Below are 22,839 nucleotides of genomic sequence, written 5' to 3' on the forward strand. Positions count from 1 at the left end.
GCATTTCACCTTAAATTGGTTACACCTTCTTCTCCTGAGATCAATCTACAGGTCTCACTAGGTCAGCAATCGTGTAGTACACTTTTTTTTTTTGAACACAAGGAGGGCCTAGAAGGTCCTAGAAACTGCATCAATAAGGAGCGGTGGGATTACAAGTTACACAGAGGGATTGAAAGAAAAATAAAATTACTAAAACACCCTCTAGTTTTTCACAAAGGACCCTGAAAAGAAATGTGGAAACGCCATCGAGTCCTTCTCCACCGATGTTGACGAAAAGCTCGCCGCCATGGCCACCCACGCCGTCACCGGGGACGGAACCACTTGGGACAGGGCAGGTGATGGAAGCCTTGACGGTGCTGAGGAAGATCTTCCCCTCTGGCTCTCTGGCCTGGAGGAAGTAGTTGAGATAGCACCGGCAGTTTGCCGGAGCCAGCGCTTGGAGCGGCCGCCCTTCGGCCATGAGAGTCGGCGGCAGGACGGCACCAGGCCGTCGACGAGTGTCCGCCGAGGGTGTGCTCCCGATGAACTCCTTGATTGCAGCTGCTGGACTATCCCGATTCCCAGATCAGCAACGAACTCCAGGATCTTTCCCTCTGCGTCCCCATCCCCACGATGGGCAATAGCAGAAGAAAGATCACCAAAATCCGCCCGCTCTGGTTCGCCACCGCGCTAATTGAAGACGGCTTGGTCAGCTCCGCCTCCGAACCCGACCTCCACCAGGAGATCCGCCGGAGAGCGCCGCCCGCCACCACCCAGTGCTGCGCAGAAGCACTAGGAGCATCAGCCGCCACGGCATAACGCCATACTCTCCCACATCCCCTCCGGCCGGCGAGGCCGCCGGAGAGGAGGGGAGAGGAGCCGGGCGGAGGGAGGAGACTCTCAAGGGGATAAGGTTGGGAGAGAGTGAGGTTGGGGGAAATGATCAGTTCCCTGGGATCGTATAGTACACTTCAGACGAAGCATGCGACTATGCTATCCTCCTTCTGACACTGGCTACTACGTATTGTTGAGCCGGTCAGCGTGCACCGGTGCAGCCAATGGCAACCGATCGATCACCTCTTGGCCGTCGCCGGAGCAGAAGTCGGGGCCGGCTCCATCTGCACCACCCGCTCCAGCTCCTCCACAACCTCCCCCATAGACGGCCGCTCCTTGGGGTTCTTGCCGAGGCACCGGTCAGCCAGCCTCGCCGTCTCACGCGCGGCAGCCACCGGGTACCGGCCGCCCAGCCGCGGGTCCATGATGGTCCTGAAGCTGCCCCCTCCCGGCGGGTGCCGCCGCACCCAGCCCAGCAGCTTCTGCTCCTCCGCCGGCCGGTTCCGGTCCAGCGACCGCCGCCCCGTGAGGATCTCGTAGAGCACCACGCCGAACCCCCACACGTCGCTCTTCGCCGTGAGGTGCCCCGTCTCGACGTAGTCCGGCGCGGCGTACCCGTGCGTGCCCACCACGGCCGTCGACACGTGCGTCCTCCCGTCCGTCGGCCCCTCCCTCGCCAGCCCGAAGTCCGACAGCTTCGGCCTGAAGTCGCCGTCGAGGAGCACGTTGGAGGCCTTGAAATCCCGGTATATCACCTGGACCTCCGGGACTCCCTGGTGGAGGTAGTCGAGCCCCCGCGCGGCGCCGATCATGATCTGCAGCCTGGTCCTCCAGGGAAGCGGGTGGTAGGCTCTGCTGAAGAGATGGTCGTCGAGTGTCTTGTTGGGCATGAACTCGTAGACCAGCAGCCGGTGCTTATTACCGGCGTCTAAGTCCACCGCGCAGTAGCCGACGAGCTTCACCAGGTTCGGGTGCTCCAGGACGCCCAGGAACTGGACTTCGGCGAGCCACTGCTTGTGACCCTGAAATGATCAGGAAACAAGAAAGCGATTTTTCAGAACATGGGTGTTGCTGATCCTGACTGGAACAGTTTCGAAACAGACTATACTTACAATTTTCATTAAGTTACAAGGTGTTCGCGGACTAAGTTACAGATCGTTCGGAAACTTAGGAGATGATCCCTTCAGAATGTTCATTTTAAACTTGTCATTTTTTCCCAACCTACATATTTTTAATTTTCGGTGCGTAATTTTGCACGTACATGCCTCATTTACATGCAAAAAAAATTATTTAAATTTTTGGAGTCACGGTAATACCCGTTTTTGATCCGCACAGTGCAAACGGACTGCTGCTTATTTCCAAGGAAACAGAACGTTTCAACAACTTTGGCACGCTGTTTGCAAGGTGATTTTGTACAGTTTAATAAATTTGACTTCTGACGCTGTCTCGATCGAGGCTGAGCCCTGGACCGAAATTCACACGGTGAATCGGTGATTAATTCTGTGATTGAAGTTGACATGAGTGGTGTAAAACTCGATATAACGATCAGGTAGATCTAGACTACTCGGATAATCACCGAGGCTCTTCTTCATATGTTTATATAGCAGGTTACAATACGTGTTGTAATCACAACGGATTCTATACTAATCCTAGTCTCATACGTTTACAATTCTATCTCTAACATCCTCCCTTAATCACAACTTCGACAAGTTGAGATTATGCTTAAAATCTTCAAAGGCTCGGTAAGGAAGTGGCTTGGTAAACCCGTCAGCAACTTGATCTTTTGAGGGAATAAACCTCACCTCTAATTGTCTTTTCAACACTCGTTCTCTGACGAAGTGAAAATCAATCTCAATATGCTTAGCTCTTGCATGGAAGACAGGATTAGCAGATAAATATGTTGCTCCAAGATTATCACACCATAAACACGGTCTCTGTGTTAGCCTAACTCCCAATTCAGCAAGAAGTGACTGTACCCAAATCATTTCAGCTGTTGCATTTGCTAGAGACTTATATTCTGCTTCAGTGCTGGACCTGGACACTGTATTCTGCTTCTTAGCACTCCAAGAAACCAAGTTCGGTCCAACAAACACAGCAAATCCCCCCGTGGACCGACGGTCATCAACACTTCCTGCCCAGTCAGCATCAGAAAAGGCACTAACTAGAGTGGAAGCAGACTTGGAGAAAGTAAGCCCAACTGTGAGAGTATGCTTAACATAGCGTAAGATGCGCTTAGCTGCAGTCCAATGTACTGTAGTGGGTGCATGTAGATACTGACAGACTTTGTTAACTGCATAGGAGATATCTGGGCGAGTGAGAGTAAGATACTGCAGGGCGCCAACAATACTTCGATACTTGGAACTATCAGCCGGTCCTAGAGGATCACCATGATGAGCTGAAATTTTCTCCGAAGATGACAACGGAGTAGGCATACCTTGGCAATTAACCATGCCAACACGGGTAAGCAAATCTTGAGCATATTTTGCCTGATTAAGAACAAGACCATCAGCAACCCGTGCTACCTCAATGCCCAAAAAATAGTGAAGATCACCAAGATCCTTGAGGGCAAACTCCTTATGCAAATCTGTAAGCAGAGCATCTGTGGCAGCTTGAGAGGAACTAGCAACAATGATGTCATCCACATAGATAAGCATAAAAATACTGACATTGAACTTGCGATAGATAAACAATGACATATCAGACTTGGAAGCAACAAATCCAAGAGAAAGCAACTTGGCACTCAACCGTGAATACCATGCACGAGGTGCCTGTTTCAGTCCATATAACGCCTTATCAAGTTTGCAAATATATCCTGGATGTCGTTGATCCTCATACCCAGGTGGTTGTCTCATATACACTTCCTCTTCCAGAACGCCATGAAGGAACGCGTTCTTGACATCCAACTGACGCAAGCTCCAGCCGCGAGAAACAGCAATAGACAGGACAAGACGAACAGTGGCAATTTTGACAACTGGACTGAATGTGTCTTCATAATCAATCCCATAACGTTGTTTAAATCCTTTGGCAACCAGGCGTGCCTTGTATCTATCAATCGACCCATCTGCATTGTGCTTGACCTTGTAAATCCACCGACAGTCAATAACATTTTTGCCATAGCCTGGAGGAACCAAACGCCATGTGTTGTTCTTCATCAGGGCATTAAACTCATCATCCATAGCTCCTTTCCAATTAGGATCAGCAAGAGCAGATTGAAGATTGGTAGGCTCACCGGACGTGCACGAGAGAAGCCAACGAACCGTGCCATCTTTGTATTGTCGAGGACGAACAATTCCAGACGACGCGCGTGTAGCGGGGCGAGTCTGAGCAGCAGCTGGGGGCACAGGGCGGGCGGGCACAGGAGATCCGGCCAGGGAGACAGCACCAGGCGACGCAGAATCGGCCGCAGAGGACGCAGGTGAGCTGCTGAGCGCGGGATCGGCTGTGGCGGAGGACTCCCGCGGTGTGGCGCTGGCGGATGGTGTGGCAGACGCGCGGGGCGCAGACGATCCGCGGGCCGGTGGAGTCGCGCGGGGACCGGCAGACGGGGTCCCCACCGAATCTTGGCGGTCAGTGCTGACAGCACGTGATCCGACGCGGCGGGTCGATCCCGAGGTGGATTCTGGCGGCAGATCCTCCTCGTGTTCAGCTCTTCTGTCATTTTCTGCAGAGAATTCAAAAGAGCCATATGACCAGCTATTGGCACCGTTTGAATCAGAATTTTCACCAGCATGATTATCTCCTGGTGCTGCATCCTGCACAAGAGGCAAAATAGGTCTAGCAACAGGGTTAATAGTATGAGTATCCTCAACATGTGAATCATTAGTAGTAACGTGTTCCTGCTCAAAATTTTGGAGAGAAGGATCAAGAAGTAGAATTTGCTTGCGTAGAAGAGCACCAGCATTGGGATGAAGGTTTTTGAAAGGAAAGACTGTCTCATCGAAGACAACATCCCGAGAAATATAGACCCGGCCACTAGAAACTTCAAGACATTTAACCCCCTTGTGGCGAGGACTGTAACCGATGAAAACACATTGGGTAGAGCGAAAAGCTAGTTTGCGTTTGTTATAGGGTCTCAGATTGGGCCAACAAGCACAACCAAACACACGCAGGGATGAATAGTTAGGACGAGTACCAAGGAGACGATGAACTGGAGTATCATTATTTATGACCCTGCTAGGAAGCATATTGATAAGATATGTGGCTGTGAGAAAGGCTTCATCCCAAAATTTTAAGGGCATACCAGCATGAGCAAGAAGAGCTAGACCAACTTCAACAATGTGACGGTGCTTTCTCTCCGCGGCACCATTTTGTTGATGGGCGTGAGGACAAGAGACAAGATGTGTAATTCCTTGTGTTTGAAATAAAGAGTTCAATTTTATGTATTCACCTCCCCAATCAGACTGGACAGTGATAATTTTCCTATTAAACTTTCGTTCAACAAGAGTCTGAAAGGTAACAAAGGCAGCTAATGCATCAGATTTGCGTTTAAGAAGATAGATCCAGGTAAATTTGCTATAATCATCAATAAAGCTTATATAATAATCATGACGACCAACAGAAGTAGGTGCAGGACCCCATACATCAGAGAATACTAACTGTAGAGGTACTGTAGATACACTGGTGGAAATAGGATATGGGAGTTGATGACTCTTAGCCTGTTGACAAGGATCACAAATAGACTCACCACTAGAATCACTAACACAAGGAAGTTTATTCTTGCTAATAATTTGCCTAACAATTACTATAGAAGGATGACCTAAACGACTGTGCCACTGGTATTGAGAGGGCTTGGCGGCAACAAAGGCAAACTTGGATGGCGTGGAGGACGCCAAGGATGCAATGAGGGGGTACAAGCCGCCAACACACCTTCCTCTATGGACGATTCTCCTGGTAGCCAGATCCTTTATCAAAAAGAAGAAAGGGTGAAACTCAATGAAGACATGGTTATCATATGTGAAGCGATGAACAGATAGTAAGTTTTTGGAGGCATTGGGGACATGAAGAATGTTTCGAAGATGAAAATCTTGAGTAGGATTACGTACTACTGAATGACCAATGTGAGAAATATTCATACCTTGCCCATTGGCGGTGTTGACCGTGTCATGTCCCTTGTAGGCATCACGAAGAGTGAGATTGTTTAGCTCTCCCGTAATGTGATGAGTAGCACCTGAATCCTGGTACCAATTTGTGTCCACGCCATAGGCAGCATGGACCTCCTTCTCGCCATAGTCATCATGGTTGGAGTAACGAGACCAACAGTCTTTGGCATAGTGCCCCTCCCTGTTGCAAATCTGGCACGTGACATCAGCCCAGGGAGTAGTCCGGCGACGTCCACGGCCACGGCCGCGCCCCCCTCCAGGGTTGCCACGACCCCCACCGCGCCCCTGTTGGAAGGAGCGATCATCACGTCGAGAGTCACGACGGTCATCACGGTGGTCTTCTCGGCGGTCACCACGGGACCGTCCGTTGTAGCTGTTGTTGGCATCATTGCGAGAACGCCATTGCCTAGATGCAGCATTGGCCGAGGACTCGAACTCCGGTGGAGTGGGCTCGGCAAGGAGGAGCTGTCTTTGATCGTATGCCAGCAATTGGGAGTATAGCCGGCTGAGGGTGATGGGGGTCGTCGCCACACCAAGGGCTGCGACAAGGGCATTATAATCTTTGCCGAGGCCGACCAGAATATACGAGACCAACTGGCGGTCGAGAAGAGGGTGGCCGGCGGCGATCAACTCATCCGCAAACCCTTGCATCTTCGCAAGGTACTCAGCGGTGGACATCTGGAGCTTCTTAGTTGTGGCGAGGGCGACCAGTAGATTGTCGACCTTGGCTTCACTCTGGGCGGAGAACATCTCCTCGACGGCGCTCCAAACGCCATGAGAGCTCTCAATGCGATGGACGTGGGGCAGTACTTCCAGGGAGAGAGACTGCAGGAGGTATGAGAGGACGAGCTGGTCACGCGCGATCCAATCGGCATAGAGAGGGTTGGCCTTCATCTTCGCCGGCGTGTTGGTGGCGGCGTCAGCCGGCACATCAATGACCTCTGTGGGCGGAGCGCTGTCGACGCCGGTGATCAAGCCGACCTGTTGCGCGCCGCGGATAGCTGGCAAAACTTGGGATCGCCAGATCGGGTAGTTATCCCGCGTCAGCTGAGTGCGCGGAGGTGGGCCGAGGGAGAGCGGCGGGTTTGAAGCGGAGGACGCCATGGCCGATGAGGGCGGCGGCGCCGAAGCTTGCGATGAACTTGATGGACAGGTTATCGCCGGAAGAGGCGGCCTGATACCATGTAAAACTCGATATAACGATCAGGTAGATCTAGACTACTCGGATAATCACCGAGGCTCTTCTTCATATGTTTATATAGCAGGTTACAATACGTGTTGTAATCACAACGGATTCTATACTAATCCTAGTCTCATACGTTTACAATTCTATCTCTAACAAGTGGATGCCCTAGCCCCGACTGCGATGTATTCATCGTTATGTGAAGATTTTTCATGGAGCTCAAGTTCGATTTCACGGCAAAACAAGTAATTTCCCAGTAATAACAATTCTCTGAAAAAACTACTTGCTCAAACGATTCTGAACGGACCTGCAGGCTGCGCTGGTTGAGGCGCTTGACGGCGAGCACGACCCGGCCGCCGGCGGCGGAGCGGAAGAAGGCGCGGTAGACGGAGCCGAAGCCGCCCTCGCCGACCTTGAGCGAGCGGCTGAAGCCGTTGGTGGCGCTGCCGAGCTCCTCCAGCCCGAACGCCCGCAGCCGCGCCGCGCCCCTCTCCTCCGACAGCTCCTGTATGCTCCGCGTCGGCGTCGACCCTGACGAGGCCTTGCTCGTCGGCCCAGTGCCGTCCGACGTTGGCGCCGGCGACTTGGCCCCGCCAGCCGGCCGTGGCCGCTGGTTCTCGGCCTTGTTCTTGCCGCTCTTGAAGGCGAAGCACCCCATCCTGGTCAGCTGTCCATGGAGATACGAGGCAATCCAAGAACTGGCTCAGAAGAAGCAGAGTAGCGGGATGAAACAGTGGAGAGACGAGGAAGAAACGCTAGCGATGGATTGGATGGGATCGACGGGACACAGAATTGGCTTTGACAGAGACAACTAGCTAGGTGTTCGTGGAAACAACGGCATGAGATCGTCGTATATAAAAATGGCCACGGATCATGTGAGGAATCGAGAGGAGATACTTACGTCGACAGTCAACCGGCCGCCCTGGTGCCGCGCGCGATCGCTGGTGTGCGGTTGGGTCGTCGGCGCCAAGATAATATATACGCCCTCACACACACACGGCTCCTACTCACCTCACCTGCTGGTTTGACTGGTAGTTGCTGTGGCGAAGGAAGAAAGAATTTAAGGGCATGGTGAACACTAATGCAAATACTAAAAGAGAAATCGAGACATATTTTGAATACGTGTACAACCTAAAAAAAATACCAAGAAGGAAGCTATAATAACTAGGCAATGGGAACTTTTTTAAGATAATCTATAGTAATCTGGTGTCTTCCTCTTTTCTTGATTTTCCCATTTTTTTTATCATTTCATTCATACTTAGAATTGTGATGTCATTTTCTACGCATATTGACATCTTTCGATAGGGGCTCTCGACCATCATTTCTTGAGAAAACATGTCCCAGCATCCCTAACCAAAGTCATCTACTGATCAATACAAATATTATAATTTTAGATTAATAAAATATATACAAAGCTAAAGTAGAACCGCAAAACATAATCCATGGCATATCTAGAGTTGGTTTCGGCCACACCTAATAAGCTGGCAAAAATATCCGTAGGTCCTTATTAAGTACCTCACCTAGGATACTGTTTTAGAGTCGAGTTTGTTAAATTGAGAATGAGATATTGCAAAGAGAAATACGTGTTTTCCGGCTAGACTAGATATAATGAGATACCCTTTTCAACATATAACAATTCAAATTGTTCAGATAAACACCGTGCCTGTAAAAAAAATCTCCGAAAATCAAGATAGGGTGGCTACCCTACCTTGCCCTACATACTAGGAACTCCGCCCCTTGGTAGTTGTACTGCCTAGTGTACACAAGCAGGAGCAGCGCGCTGAAGGGATGAGATTGATGGAGACACACAATTATTGCCTATTCCCTTGTTACCAAACAAGAAAGAATAGATTATTGAAGACCTTTCAGCAACGATGAAGAAAAAAGATATTAAAATCTATGGTAAATCCGAGAAAAAGGAAGTTAAATTGATATTTTAGCGCCATTCATGTCTTGCCTTGCATTTTTCTTGGCCGGATAAAACAGAAAACTATGTACCATGCTGCTCTACAAGTCCAAACGGGTGCTCCTATAGTCGTGTGTAATGAAAGGTACATTTTCGCAAAGATTTTTTGCTCTAACTAGTTGCAGCACATTGTGCTTGATGTGTTTCCCGGTGAGACACTCAAACCAGTTCGTTGATTCGATGCGAAAAAGCGACCCATGAAACTAGAACTCTAGAAGTGTGACTCTGCATGCATATTCATGCTCGTAGAAAAACATCTTTTATTTGAGGGAGCAACGGGGCGACAGCCAGAGGCGGATCCAGGGGGGGGGGGCGAGCGGTGGCCAGGCCCCCCCTATGCGTCGGCCACCCCCAAGGATTTACAGCAGGGGCCAGCACTGATTTCCTTACGGTTTGGCTACCAGCAACTTAGTTATGGGCATTATTCATTAGATTGTCACATGGCCCAAGCCCAAATAGCTTAGGAATTAGATGTACGTACGTGCGGCCTGGAGCTGTTAATCCATCATCAGTTCGACGATCCGTTTCCACCACGAATAAGTTCACATATCGCCGCCGCCGCCGCCCTCCTCTCGTGCTATGGTGTTGCCGTCACCGTCAGGCGTCAGTTTGTGCTCAACATCGCTTCTGCCTCTGGTCGATCAGCGATGAAGCCGCGACTGCCTCTGGTCGCTGTTGCCGGACCATCGTTCTGGGAACTCCCCCCGATTTCTCAAGGTAGTAAGGTACACACGAGCATCTAATTATGCTGGTAATGGCCAACGGATTAGTTACTGTCGTTCTATCTCCTCACACGAGAGATAGATATGTAAGTTATATTTTGTTTGCTTAGCTATACGTCTCCTGGGAATTGGGAAAGTTGAAGAGCAAGAATAAAACATAGTATGGCTTTTTTCAAGCATGTTCTTTCAAGAATTAATTCTTCTGCGTTGAAAATTCGTACAATCTTGGTTACCATAGGCACAAATTTAAAATGCAGCTATTTCATTTAAATTGAAGCTATCAAAAGTATTTGTTGTGTGGGTAAATTTCCAAACAAAGACACGAACCATGGACAAAACAGGCTTGGACCTATTACCTATAATATGTAGATACATTATATTTGACCTGTAACTATTGTCTCTTTTGACTCTCGCCCCCCCTATGTTCGAATCCTGGATCCGCCCCTGGCGACAGCCCACATGAACGCAATCTCAATTCCCCATAAAAGGTCGATGCGTGGCGGCGCTGCATCGTCCGAGCGTCGCTGCTGTGCCGACGGCATTGCCATCGGCACGTCGGCACAGACTCCTCCGTGGGCTAACGGCCGTGTTAGCCGTGCACTAGGGCCCGCAGCGCTTGTGCTGACGGCGTCTGTGCCGACGGCTCGGACCCACTGTCGGGTTGTCGTCTGTGCCGATGGTCAGCCTGGCTGTGCCGAGGCCATATTGTGCCGACGGCAAGGTGCCGACGGCGAGGCAGGTTGTGCCACGGCCGGCAAGCTTGGCGGGTTCCCGTAGTGGGTAGTACTCATTTGTTTCATAATTTTATAGTTCGAATTTAAACTACAATCACGATAAGAAATTATAGAATGGAGGGAGAAATTCTTTGGAGCCCTATGATCGAGCTTCAAATAAAAGGGGTAAAATCTGAAGGTGGAAAATGACGTCTCAGTGAACCAGAGGGCCCCACAAAAGTGTATCTAAGCTAAATTTCTGTGTGTTGAAGTCAAATATGTTCAGCTAAACTTACTTTGCTGTGAACATACAAAGAACATAAGTAAAAGACAAAAAGGCCTTGTGACTTGTGAGGATGCGGGACATGAAAGAGTGGGAATGCATATCCATGCGAGTATTGTTTTTTTCCCTGAAAGAGTGACCATCCCCAGATGTCCAAGCATCGACGATGCTGCTAGCCTACCTACCGCCAATTATGCTTTTTTTTTCTTGGCGATAATCATTTATATACAAAAAATTAAAAGGTAATAAAATTATAGATAGGTGTTTTAACCACCTAGGAAAGACTACATAAACTAGCATAAGCCAAATATGTGTCGCCTTCTTGACCCCTCCATCACAAGAGCCGGATAAATCTTGACGTAGTGAAGCATACCATAGTAAACGGACACAAGGTTGCTATGCTAAGGCCCAAAAGGACCATAGATCGGAAGAGCCATACTCGAAACTACACCAACAAACACGGAAGCTAACTAGATCGAGATTCTTGCAACATAAAACTTCAAGCGCCTTTCGCCAACGCTAGACGCACCACCGCAACAAGGGTAGGGCGGAAAGAACCATATTCTCGTTTCAAGATGTAGCTGCCATGGTGACATATCACCATCTCGAAAAAAATACTGAAATTAACCTAAACAAAAAAGAACCTCTCTCCAACGAGAGACCGTGATCCACCACATCTCTAAAGTCCAAGTCCATAAAAGCCAAATCAAATCGATAGCATCGCCAGCTAGAGGGATGAAACAGCAGATGGATTTTACCGCCGCCTCACTATCGTCATTGTCTTTTGTCTCAGGTACGCACCGATTATGCATTTCTGTGGTCACATCGGGTCGACCAATTCTGCATTTCTTGTCTAGCTTTTGACGCTTACGAAACCGACTCTGCAAGTTGCGCAAGAGCAAGCTCCATGGCCCAGAGCGTGCCGTGCCCACTGTTTATTTCTCATGCATCCATTCTTTCCCATGGAGCTAATTAATCTGATCAGTTGGAGGAGGTCCAGTCCAGACAATGAGTTCACCTTCAGACAAGGTATTTCTACACAAGTCACCGTCTGCCCATGACCTGACCCAACTTCCCAACAGCCGCATCTCCACCAAACTGAACTAATCAAAAACTAAAGCGCAGCTCCTCACCAGTTGACTGACCACATATAGTGCATGGGACCCTTTTGTCGATCGATGAGCATTAATCTTGTCAAAAGAAGACACTCAAAAGGATATAACTAAGAGAAGTGGTCAAATATATGAGGATGCCAACAAATGTGCCAACTCGGTGAAACTTGTGAGCACCGTCTTTGGGTACAGGGCTGGCCCATAGGGCGGGGCAAAGGGGCGCTCGCCCCGGGCCTTCAGGAGCGAGGGCCCTGGCCCATGATTTTTTTTTACATACTTGATATATTTATACTTGTACTTAGGCTGTAGAGTGATTCTTAAAGATTTCAAAGACCATGGATATTTCAAATGTAAATATTATTTAGTTTGTTATCGCATTACTCTAATATTTCTCTTGCCCAATACTAATATTTTTTAAGTCTTTCGTGTGTGATGGATATTGTTAGGTGGCCAGACCACCAATCATGCTTAAACTTTAAGTAATATATACAAATTTAGCATAAATATATATCTTTAAAAAAAATCTATAGTAGGGGGGCAATGGCCCCCTGCCCTACGATAACTTCACTATTGTGAACAAGGGGCCCTTGATATCGTTTCGCCCTGGAGCCTCCGAAATCTATGGACCAGCCCTGTTTGGGTAGCCACACTGCGCCAACGGGACGAGGTGAGCAAGTGGGCGGAGACTACGCGGTGGGTTCCGACGAGGACGAAGACTGTGCAATGTCATTTCGGCTAACAATCCTTTTGACACCAAGCACGTTCCACTAAGAAAAAAGCATGGCATGCAAATATGCAATCATGCATGACGATGCTTCACTTGTTCTCACAAGTTGGCACCTGCATCTTGTCCTATCATTTATTTTGTCTGAAACTGTGTGCTAACTGCTAAAGACCAACCTTTTACTAGGCTGGAAACCCCATGGGAAACAACCACTCAAAAACGGTGATGAAAACACTAGGGATTAATCAAATGATTGTTAGTCGACTTCTCGATAGCTTTTTTGACAGGAAAGTTACAAATCCAGGGCAGCATGACTGGGAAAAGTGACTTCAGGTGATGCAAGATTCTATATATGGTCAAAGACTCAAAGTGGACATCTCTGATTCTTGAGTCACCGTCATTCACCCTAGCAAGAGAATTCACTACACAGAAGCTACAACACAACCAGGAGTTTTGTCCGCAGTCAAGTATGTGTGTATTATTGCCAGGATCCAAAATTTCCATATGCTGACGCACTCTTAGCAGTCTGATGGTTCGGGTAAAATACAGATGTGAATGTTCACAGGAAACTTGGTCCTTGCCAAAACAAAACCCGCTTGCTTGCCAGGAGAGTAAGAACATACAATTTTACACTGGTTTGGTTTGGTAACCTCTGGTTTTGCATATGGATCCCGTGGGTACAACATTACAAGTTTACAACACTCTCTGCCACATGATTCAAGGAACTTCACGCGACGCCTCGTCAATTTTTTACACATGTATGGAAACTCACTTGCCCTCTACAATAGACAGTAGCCTTCTACCAACCGGTGGAGCGAGTCCAGGGATATTCGGAATATCCTTGTTGTGTGGGTTTACAATCTGCAATGAAACACTATAATCGTCAGAAGGGCACTGTAATACCTGAACATAGTCAAAAAAAAAAATCAATGTTTGATGCACAACACACTAAGGAAGTGCTTGTCTGCTGTCCCATCATGTTATCTATCCTTAATTCCTTATGGGTGTTTATGTCTAGTAAAGTAGTGTACAAAAGTATCTTAGTCCACAGACATCAGTCAGGACTCAAGAAGACATGATATGCACAATTTACCCAATCGATATGCAAGTCAACAAATTAATGGTTGACAGATCTCATCTTCTAGCCATGTGGTCCTTTTATTTAATGAACTAGTGTTGAAGTTTGTGTTCAGTGATGACAACCATGACCCACAAAATCAATCCAATTCATTTCCGCCTTAGCAAAATACTGTTTAACAAAGAACTCATTCTTGCTGACACATCTGTAACCCTCACCAAACCAAAAAGACAAGAGGCAAGGAAGAAGTAAAATCCAGTTGCATGCAATTTCCAAAATATTTATCATAGTCAACTGGGTGTAAGTAGTACACAGAAGTACTGTAACTAAGCATCTCTCTGAAGAAGCTAAGCACTGACCTTAACAATTATTACAGCTATGACTCCAGCCACAATGAGAAAAAGTAGCGCCATGATGCACTTATCGGTCGCAACCTACATTATTTAAGAAAGTGAAAATGAATAATAAAGGAGCGGACAAAGAAAATCGTTAATGTACTAACAGTACCTACCTGTCTACCAATTTCTTTCACCAATTTTGATGCCTTTTTCAGGGAGAAATGGATGGAATCTAGCTCATTAACAACCCTGCTCATTTGCTCTGTCTGGCAAGAAATAATCAAAAGTTAGCTCTCTTATGTCCCAATTAGACAGCAAAATACTGTGATAGACTCGTGATGAGAACAAGAAAGAACGCCTTGCCTGTGCTTTGAGAGCAGCTGCAGTTTCTGTACCCACATTGATCGTCTCTTGCACGGTCTACAAAAAGGAAAACAAATCAGCATCTAGAAGCACTGATAAAGTGTAAAAAACACGGGTATTATGAAGGCAAAAGAAATTCAAGACTTAGGTTCAACCCAAACAAACTGCATCATATCAGTCAAAGCGATTAAAATACATGAAAGGATGAGGACTCAAGCAATAGTTCCATTCTCACGATGGGAAGAGACATGTCCAACTGATGACCACTCATTTGTTAGTAACGTTGTCTATATCAAGTTGATTATCCAGGAGAGAGCACATATGGTGCTACTGTCTATATCCAGGAAAAATGAGGAGGAGCAAATCCAACCATCATAATCATAACAAATTAGTAGAGAACATGAGAAAATAACAAGCTAACGGTACAACAAAGAACAACTTCTGTTATGACCAAACAAAGATACAATAGTTTTCGTTATGAGAAAAAACTTCAACGTTTTAGATCATGGGTGTTCCTTGGAAGATGTTCAGCACGGTCCGTTATAGGTAATACACAAACTCTTGACAGAAGTAAGTTTTGCATATACACGAGGGTAAATAAAGTGAGCATGCATAGGTTTCTACAACAGCAGTATATAAATGCAAGAAAAGGAGAGAACAATATGTACATTTCATTACGAAGATATGAACTCGCTCCAAGAAAGTAAACACAGTAAAATATATACTGCATGGTAAACCTGTCTGTGATACATACAATCTAACACAGATGACATCTTGCACAATATAGAAATAAAATAGCAGCATGAATAGTATAGATACAGGTGAAACACACAGACAGACTACTTCCAGTAAACTAAGGTAAACAACGAGGCCAAATATCAAAATAATATGAAAATACCGCATACACAGAGATGTGAGTACTTCGCTTCAACTTCTTATTTAAACACAATATGAAGTCAACATGCCTGACAAGATATATAAGAGCTTTGCCAATTGATAGCTCATCGACTGTTAAGTTGCATAAACAATCCAAGAGGAAATCGTTTAATGCAACATTGATGTATAATTCAAATTTACAGGCCCGGCATGAACACATACCGACAAGGCCAAACTACTGTACCCACCATTAATCTATAAAGGGACACTGCAGTAGAAAGCTAACCTGCTTAGATCGTGCGAGAGCTTGGTCAGTCTCATCCATTAGACTGTCTCCCTGTTGCATTAGCTGCTGGTTTGTCATATCTACAGAAAATACATGCAGGGATCAATAATCTAAGAGATATACAAATCCAAACTGGACAAGTCACAGACGTTTGTTTTATTTCAATGCATTTGTTAAGCACATTTAAGATAGAAAGGATGGAATATTTGTATTCCATTAGCCTGGATGGGATCACGCTATCACATTATTTTGCTCACATGGACTGTAATATTGCAACTTTCTTGATGCGACATTTTCTTAACCAAAGCCGCATTATTTCACCCACATGGACTGTAATATTGCAACTTACTTGATGCTAACAACACATTTTCTTCACCAAAGCCATCTTCAGTAGGAGCATCAAAAAGATCAACTCGCTTATTTTCACTTGCATGTCTGCAATCCAAACAATACATGTATGATCATGAAATGCTACCAGAATTGATGAAACATTTTACTTCAAGCTTATGAGCAATTATGGTGCAGAATTAGAAACACAACGCCAAATACGTGTGGTGCATATGCACAAGGTGGCTATAACACAAACCAAATGGCACTACAAGACAGACAGAAACTCACTGTTTCTTCAGAGCAACATAAGAGTTCAGTTCCTTGATCTGCAAAATAGATAGGACAAACCCGGGTTTACTGGAGGGTTAAGAATCACAATAGCAAAGTCTATAAATGAATTTTGGAGCTGAATGAGTTTCCGCAACATTTACCTGCGACTGCTTTCTATCGTTCAGCATTCTAGCAGTGTTGGGATCAACATTGGCCGTCTCGTCTTTCATAACTCGTTCAAAGTCTTTGATAAGCCTATAAAAGCACGCACACAAAGCATCAAAATTCAGTAAACCAGCTATCTGTTTGTCCGATAAGCTACTGGCTGATCACAAGGCTAAGATTCCGAAAGCAGACATTGCAGGTAGTATGCACTGCCGATGTATCTGGTACTTCAAGATAGTGAAAAAATTGTGATGGCCAATGGATAAGTCAACATCAGCCAAACAGAAGCCACATACGCACTCATGCGAAATGCTGCATCCGTTCTTACAAGCTTCGACACACTTCCGTTTTAGCAACTTAGCAAGTACTCCCAGGGTGTATCATCATACAATAAAGAGAAGAAGAACAAGTGACCTTTTGCAGTCTCGCATCTTGTCGGTAAGCTCTTCGAGCTGCCTGCTCCGGCGGTTGGCGTCCTTGATCTTGTCCAGCTTCTGGAACCCATTTCTGCAGACAAATGAGCCAAAACATCCATCAGTCAAACAATCAAGCGCCCATTTCTTAGTCATATTACATTTGCCACTTGAGCCGAGATCACCAAGCACATCCCGCCGGCCCCAGAGAAACACTTCTCCCACAGGTCAACAATCTGACCTCCGCACGCGGAAACATAGCAAGCCAGAGGAGATCTACTGGCAACTCCATCGAAGCATGTCTGAATTCAAACCGAGCAAAAAGGAAAGATGATGTCTGGAAGCAGGGAAAATCAGCTGAGCTTACTGCAATGCGCGGAAGATGTCGCCGATCTGCCCGTCGATCTCGGCGAGCTCCTCGTTGACCGACGCCAAATCCATCCCCTCCCCCGGGGCAGCCCCGCCAAAAATCTAGCCCGCCTGCGCGCGGAGGGAACCGAAAATCAAACCAAAAATGGATCCCCGGGGGGCCGGGGACCAAACCGAACCCCACAAGCCGGCCGGATCGACGGGGACCGCGCTAGGGGGTCCCAGCGCAGATGCGGCGGGGACAGCCCGGGCAAGGTTCGCCGGAATCGGGAGGGACCGGTCGATCCCAACGGCGGCGAGGGTGGTGGTGGCCTCCGTCCGACAGCTTCGGTCGGAGACGCGGCGTGTCTTGTTTTGGACCTTTTTGTTTGTTTTGTTTTGGTTCGCTTTAGCTTTACGGGTTCGGTATCTCCCATGTTGGATTCCGGCGACCTTTTCCGGTGGAACACCGCGCGCCCGTGTCCGTCCGATCTGCATCCGACGCTGCTGGGGAGATGATCAACGCCGCAGCTCGGATTAAAATATTCTGCATTTTCCAAGTGAGAGGAATGCAAATTTGCATTTGCAGGTTACTTGATAACAGAGTGTAATCAAATGCTGGGCTCTTGTATCGAGCGAAGACAGGAGCATTTTTCTGTTGGAAAGAATTATGCTATAGTCTAGACTCTAGAACAAGAACAAAGCATGAAGATAGGTTGTCCGTTTAATCAAATGTTTGGGGAACTGGTGGTATGAATTTGGTCGTGTTTGACTTGACAATATCCTAGGAGGAGGACGAACGTGCATTGGTTGTTGGGAGGTGCCAATCCAACCTATAGCATGAGCCCACATGAAGATACCCCAAATTCAGCAACTTTGTTGACCACCGAGATGACAACGAAACAAGTGAATATGCACGCATATGAGTAGTGGTACCACCTTCATTGCTACATCGTTTTAGGATTTATTTGATTCTGAAAAATGAAGGATAACATTTCTTATGAATTTTCTATAAATCTTTATTTTTTCATATGACTTAGAATTACAGAAAAATTATATTATGTGGTCCACTTTGCATGTAATTTCGTGGAAATGTTCATCTTAGATTCACTCTCATGGAAACTTTCTTTTGTTTACGCGACAATTATGCAATGTTTCTAACCCTTCTGGATTATTCACTATTGCAACCAAATATTTTCTTTTTACAAGATCGTGTATTTCCACTTCTTGTAGGACCAATATAGCATGCCATCTCGATCATATGTTTGACCACTGAGATGACAGCAAAACAAGTGAATATGCATGCATATGAGTAGTGGCACCACCTTCATTGCTACATCGTTTTAGGATTTATTTGGTTCTGAAAATTGAAGGATAACATTTCTTATAAATTCTCTATAAACCTTATACTTTTTCTATGATTTGAAATTATAGAAAAATATATATTATGTGGTCCACTTTGCCTGTAATTTTGTAGAAATGTTCCGTAGATTCACTCTCATGGAAACTTTCCTTTGTTTATGCGACAATTATGCAATGTTTCTAACCCTTGATTGTGTCTTTTCACTTCTTGTAGGAACCATGTGGCATGAAATCTCAATCCCTTTTTTTTAGAATAAGTTGCGACTTTATTTCAAATGTCGGCATGGTCAGATGCCAACAGGTTCATAGAATACACAAGCGGTACTCCTATCCAAGTGTTACATTTACATGTTTTCTCTACTCATGTGTTTTTATACTGCGAACCAAAGAGGCTCTTAACATAGAGATAAATGAACATTGGCGATACATGTCTAGCATTATAACCTATATAAAAGGTAATGAGTTTACCCGCCCCAGATTAGTTTGGGTACTGTAGATGGCCAATTTTTCATGGTTTTAGTACATCCGTTCAGCGACACGTAGCCTCATATTTATCTCTTGGTAAGTTTGACTGATCTTTTCTTTTTCTTCTCCTTTTTATTTGGGTGAGATGGTTACCGGCAACGGGTTGGCCTTTTATTTCCTTCCTACTCTCCCGGTGATCACGATAGAAATTAATGGGGTGGGTTACCGTGTCTCTCATCTGGAAATATCTAATTATGGACCCCACCTCCACCTCCGCCGCTTTGACGGTTTGACCCAACAATCCATCCCAATCCACGAGGGCCCCAAGATCCGGGTCGGCCGAGTTCTTGCCGCACTAAGGATGTGTTTGGTTGGGGGAGCTGGGTCGACTCGCGTCGGGTCGCACCGGTTCGCCCGTTGTTTGGTTCGCGAGCGGGTAGGGGCGGAGCGGCCAGGGAGGGAATATACCCAAAATATGCTGTATCGGGGGAAACGGCAAAATCGGGCGAATCACACGGCCCGCGAGTGGAGTCGCTCACTTTCCCCCACCCCCTCGACCAGTACTGCCTCCCTCCGCCTCCCTCCACGATTACCCTAGCCGCCGGACGTTCCCATCTATCCGGCAAGGAGCGGCGGCGGCGTCGGCCCGGCACGGCAAGAAGCGGCGGCACGGCAAGGAGCAGCGGCTGCGGCTCGGCAAGGAGCGGCGGCGGCGTCGGCCCGGCAAGGAGCGGCGGCGGCGTCGGTCCGGCAAGAAGCGGCGGCGGCGTCGGCCCGGCAAGGAGCGGCGGCGGCGTCGGCCCGGCAAGGAGCGGCGGCGGCGGCGGCACGGCAAGGAGCGGCGGCAGCGACGACACGGCAAGGAGCGGCGGCATCGGCGACATTTGAAACAGCATCTTCGTGCAGTAGCAGTACCAGCAGCCGCAAGGTACACACATATTCTCCAAACGTTGGGCTGCTGCTGCATATTTTTGAAATCCCTAGAAATTGCTTGCTGAAATTATATTTTGGATCTGCCTTTAGATGGGAAATCAAACAAATTTGGTAATTTGGGCTGCTGCTGCATATGTTTGGATGGTCATGGCTGTGGTTCTGGTTGAGTCTAAAAAAAAAAAAGAAGAGCACGACCACCCATTTGCTATGCACCAATTGCTGAAAGAGATAGGATGCGTATGGAGTATTTGAATAACAAAATCTGGAGGGATGAGACTACTTGCACAAACATGCTTAGGCTTGGTAAAGGAGCATTTTTTCGGTTCTGTAATGTGTTCAGGGAACGCCATTTGCTTGAAGATACTATACATTTGTCTGTTGAGGAGCAAGTTGCAATGTTCCTCAACACAATAGGCCACAATCTGAGAACTAGGTTAGTTGCGACAAATTTTGATAGGTCAACTGAAACTACAAGCAGATATTTCAACTTAGTATTGCATGCTATTGGTGAGTTGCGAGATGAATACATCAAGCCACCTTCCCTGGATATTGCACCTCAAATTGCAGGCAACCATCGATGGGATCCATATTTTAAGGTAATATGGGTAGGCAATAGATGTGAGATTTTAGAACCTCTAGAATATTACTAGGTTGCTAACTGGGTGTAATGTTCATGAATTAGGATTGCATTGGAGCAATTGATGGTACCCACGTGAGATGTTCTGTGCCTAAGGCCATGGAGCCAGCTTTTCGTGGTAGAAAGTCTTTCACTTCACAAAATGTTTTGGCTGCGGTAGATTTTGGTGGGAGGTTCACATATGTGCTGGCTGGTTGGGAGGGCACAGCTCATGATGCAACAGTGTTAAAAGATGCATTAGAAAGACCTAATGGCCTACGTGTACCCACAGGTAAAACTAATAAAATTGTGTCAATTTGATATGTAGATGACAAATAAGTACCTAGCTAATTAATGATATGTTGTAGGTAAATATTACTTAGTTGACGCTGGCTATGGGGCTAAGCCTGGATTCCTGCCTCCCTTTCGCAATACAAGATACCACTTAAACGAATGGGGACACCATCCAGTTGAAACTGCTGAGGAATTGTATAACCTTAGGCACTCTTCACTTCGCATAAGGGTTGAGTGTGCATTTGGTTCGCTGAAGAGGAGATTCAAAGTCCTTGATGAGGCCAAGCCCTTTCACCCATACCCTACGCAAGTTGACATTGTTCAAGCATGCTGCATTATACATAATTGGATGTTGACTGATGGGGCTGATGATATCTTCTTAGAAGCACAAAATGATCCACCTGAAGCCCCAACGTATGTTGTACATGCTACAACTACACGAGCCCAAGCTAGAGAACATCAAGCCACCGTCAATCTTATGAATAATATAGCCAATGAAATGTGGGCAGGGCGTGCGCAATACCTTGCCAATCAAGATGCTTAGTCCATTTTTATTGTAACATTTAGAATATTTCTGTAATGTTTGGACTATTTATGTAATGAACAATATTTGTAATATTTTGAACAATCTATGTAAAGTGTTTAGGGAATGGCTACGGATGCAACGGATGAGTCGGCAGTAGGTTCAGAGGGTCGTTCAGTGGTGTGCTGGACTACTTCCATGTCAACTTTCATGTTGAAGCACCTATGTGCAATTGTGGAAGGTGGTGCAAGGACATCTACAGGATTTAAGATGATGCACTACAATGGCTGTGCAAGGGCATTGAATGAACACTTTCGCCAATCCTTGACTGGAGCACAGATAAGCAACCATCATAGAACTATTAAGAAGAAGTTTGCAATGATCCAAAAAATCAAAGACACAGTCAGTGGTGCACAGTGGGATGATGAAACATCCACCATAAGGCTAGAGCATGAAATGGCTATAAACTATATTGCGGTACGTCATTCTTTCATAATATTACTTGCTGGAATTGTTGTATACTTGCTGGAATTGATGTATGGTTACTGGAATTGTTATATTTACTTGCTGGAATTGTCATATTCTTGCTGAAATTGCTGTATTACTTGCTGGAATTGTTGTATTACTTGCTGGAATTGTTGTATACTTGCTGGAATTGTTGTATACTTGCTGAAATTGCTGTATTACTTGCTGGAATTGTTGTATACTTGCTGAAATTGATGTATACTTGCTGGAATTGTTGTATACTTGCTGAAATTGCTGTATTACTTGCTGGAATTGTTGTATACTTGCTGAAATTGATGTATACTTGCTGCTTTCTTTCATAATCTTGCTGGAATAGTTGTATACTTGCTGCAATTCTTGTATACTTGCTGGAATTCTTGTATTAACTTGTTGAAATACTTGTTAATTTCAGAAGCACAAAGCTGCAGCTGAGTTTATCAACAGACCAATAGAGAACTATCGAGAGATGCAGATCATATATGGTGACCGTTTGGCAACTGGGAAGTATGCTAAAGGGTCAAGCGAACCTATTGGGACTGTCGCAACAAGCAATGGACTGTGATGAGGATGATGAAGCTGTACTTGCACAATCCAACAATGAAGGGACATCTCGCCACAAGGCCCGTGAAGAAGCACAAGAAGGATCCTACCGAAGAAGAAGGCCTCGTTTCCATTCTTGGTCGTGTAGGATTCGAGCTTGCGGCTGCCATCATCACAGCCGGTGAGAAATCTGCCCCTCAGCCACCTCTTGATGAAATCCCTGATGCACTATATGAAACTTTGTTGGGTATGGAAGGCTTTAGCGAGGAGCAAATTGCTCACTATTTTGCTTTTCTGGTTGAGAATCCTAAAAGTGCCAAAGCTTTCATGAAGATGGGACACACAGGTCAGAAGACTTGGATGGCTAGGTACATCAACAAAGAGTGGAAAGATTAGATAAGGTCGAGTGATCTTATGTGTGTCGAACCTTATGTGTGTCGAATCTTATTTGTGTCGAACGTTATGTGTGTCGAACCTTATGTGTGTCGAACCTTATGTGTGTCCGAACCTTCTATGTATG

At 46.3% G+C, this 22,839-nt stretch overlaps 3 protein-coding genes across 3 annotated transcripts; 1 reads left to right on the forward strand and 2 right to left on the reverse strand.

The window, feature by feature from the left end:
• Positions 1-949: 949 nt before the first annotated feature.
• LOC124696854 (probable serine/threonine-protein kinase PBL19) lies at positions 950-8,027 on the reverse strand. Its single transcript, XM_047229519.1, has 2 exons — positions 7,403-8,027; positions 950-1,835 (listed from the first exon to the last, which is right to left on the reverse strand). Exons 1-2 carry the CDS (start codon positions 7,751-7,753, stop codon positions 1,053-1,055), a joined length of 1,134 nt encoding a protein of 377 aa, XP_047085475.1. The 5' UTR covers positions 7,754-8,027; the 3' UTR covers positions 950-1,052.
• A 5,165-nt stretch (positions 8,028-13,192) lies between these two features.
• Positions 13,193-17,195, reverse strand: LOC124696862 (novel plant SNARE 11-like). The gene is made up of 10 exons (XM_047229531.1): positions 17,102-17,195; positions 16,736-16,828; positions 16,318-16,411; positions 16,175-16,212; positions 15,906-15,991; positions 15,557-15,636; positions 14,395-14,451; positions 14,205-14,297; positions 14,053-14,127; positions 13,193-13,476 (listed from the first exon to the last, which is right to left on the reverse strand). The coding sequence occupies exons 1-10, from the start codon at positions 17,173-17,175 to the stop codon at positions 13,384-13,386; spliced, it is 783 nt and encodes a 260-aa protein (XP_047085487.1). The 5' UTR covers positions 17,176-17,195; the 3' UTR covers positions 13,193-13,383.
• Positions 17,196-19,054: 1,859 nt separating this feature from the next.
• Positions 19,055-22,341, forward strand: LOC124660727 (putative nuclease HARBI1). Its single transcript, XM_047198546.1, has 6 exons — positions 19,055-19,071; positions 20,027-20,438; positions 20,525-20,750; positions 20,827-21,166; positions 21,572-21,752; positions 22,192-22,341. The coding sequence occupies exons 1-6, from the start codon at positions 19,055-19,057 to the stop codon at positions 22,339-22,341; spliced, it is 1,326 nt and encodes a 441-aa protein (XP_047054502.1).
• Positions 22,342-22,839: the final 498 nt, after the last annotated feature.

This window comes from Lolium rigidum, chromosome 1, assembly GCF_022539505.1.
Source record: "Lolium rigidum isolate FL_2022 chromosome 1, APGP_CSIRO_Lrig_0.1, whole genome shotgun sequence".
Lineage (NCBI taxonomy): Eukaryota > Viridiplantae > Streptophyta > Magnoliopsida > Poales > Poaceae > Lolium > Lolium rigidum.

What these genes read in the sequence shown, in the direction of transcription:
- LOC124696854 (XM_047229519.1), bottom strand. Translation starts at nt 7,753, where the DNA reads ATGGGGTGCTTCGCCTTCAAGAGCGGCAAGAACAAGGCCGAGAACCAG. An exon ending in TCAACCAGCGCAGCCTGCAG is followed by an intron (nt 1,836 to 7,402) that starts GTCCGTTCAGAA and finishes TGATCATTTCAG; the next exon opens with GGTCACAAGCAGTGGCTCGC.
- LOC124696862 (XM_047229531.1), bottom strand. Translation starts at nt 17,175, where the DNA reads ATGGATTTGGCGTCGGTCAACGAGGAGCTCGCCGAGATCGACGGGCAG. An exon ending in ACGATAGAAAGCAGTCGCAG is followed by an intron (nt 16,213 to 16,317) that starts GTAAATGTTGCG and finishes TCTATTTTGCAG; the next exon opens with ATCAAGGAACTGAACTCTTA. An exon ending in TATGTTGCTCTGAAGAAACA is followed by an intron (nt 15,992 to 16,174) that starts GTGAGTTTCTGT and finishes TTTGGATTGCAG; the next exon opens with ACATGCAAGTGAAAATAAGC.
- LOC124660727 (XM_047198546.1), top strand. An exon ending in GATCCACCTGAAGCCCCAAC is followed by an intron (nt 21,167 to 21,571) that starts GTATGTTGTACA and finishes TGGCTGTGCAAG; the next exon opens with GGCATTGAATGAACACTTTC. An exon ending in TGGCTATAAACTATATTGCG is followed by an intron (nt 21,753 to 22,191) that starts GTACGTCATTCT and finishes TGTTAATTTCAG; the next exon opens with AAGCACAAAGCTGCAGCTGA.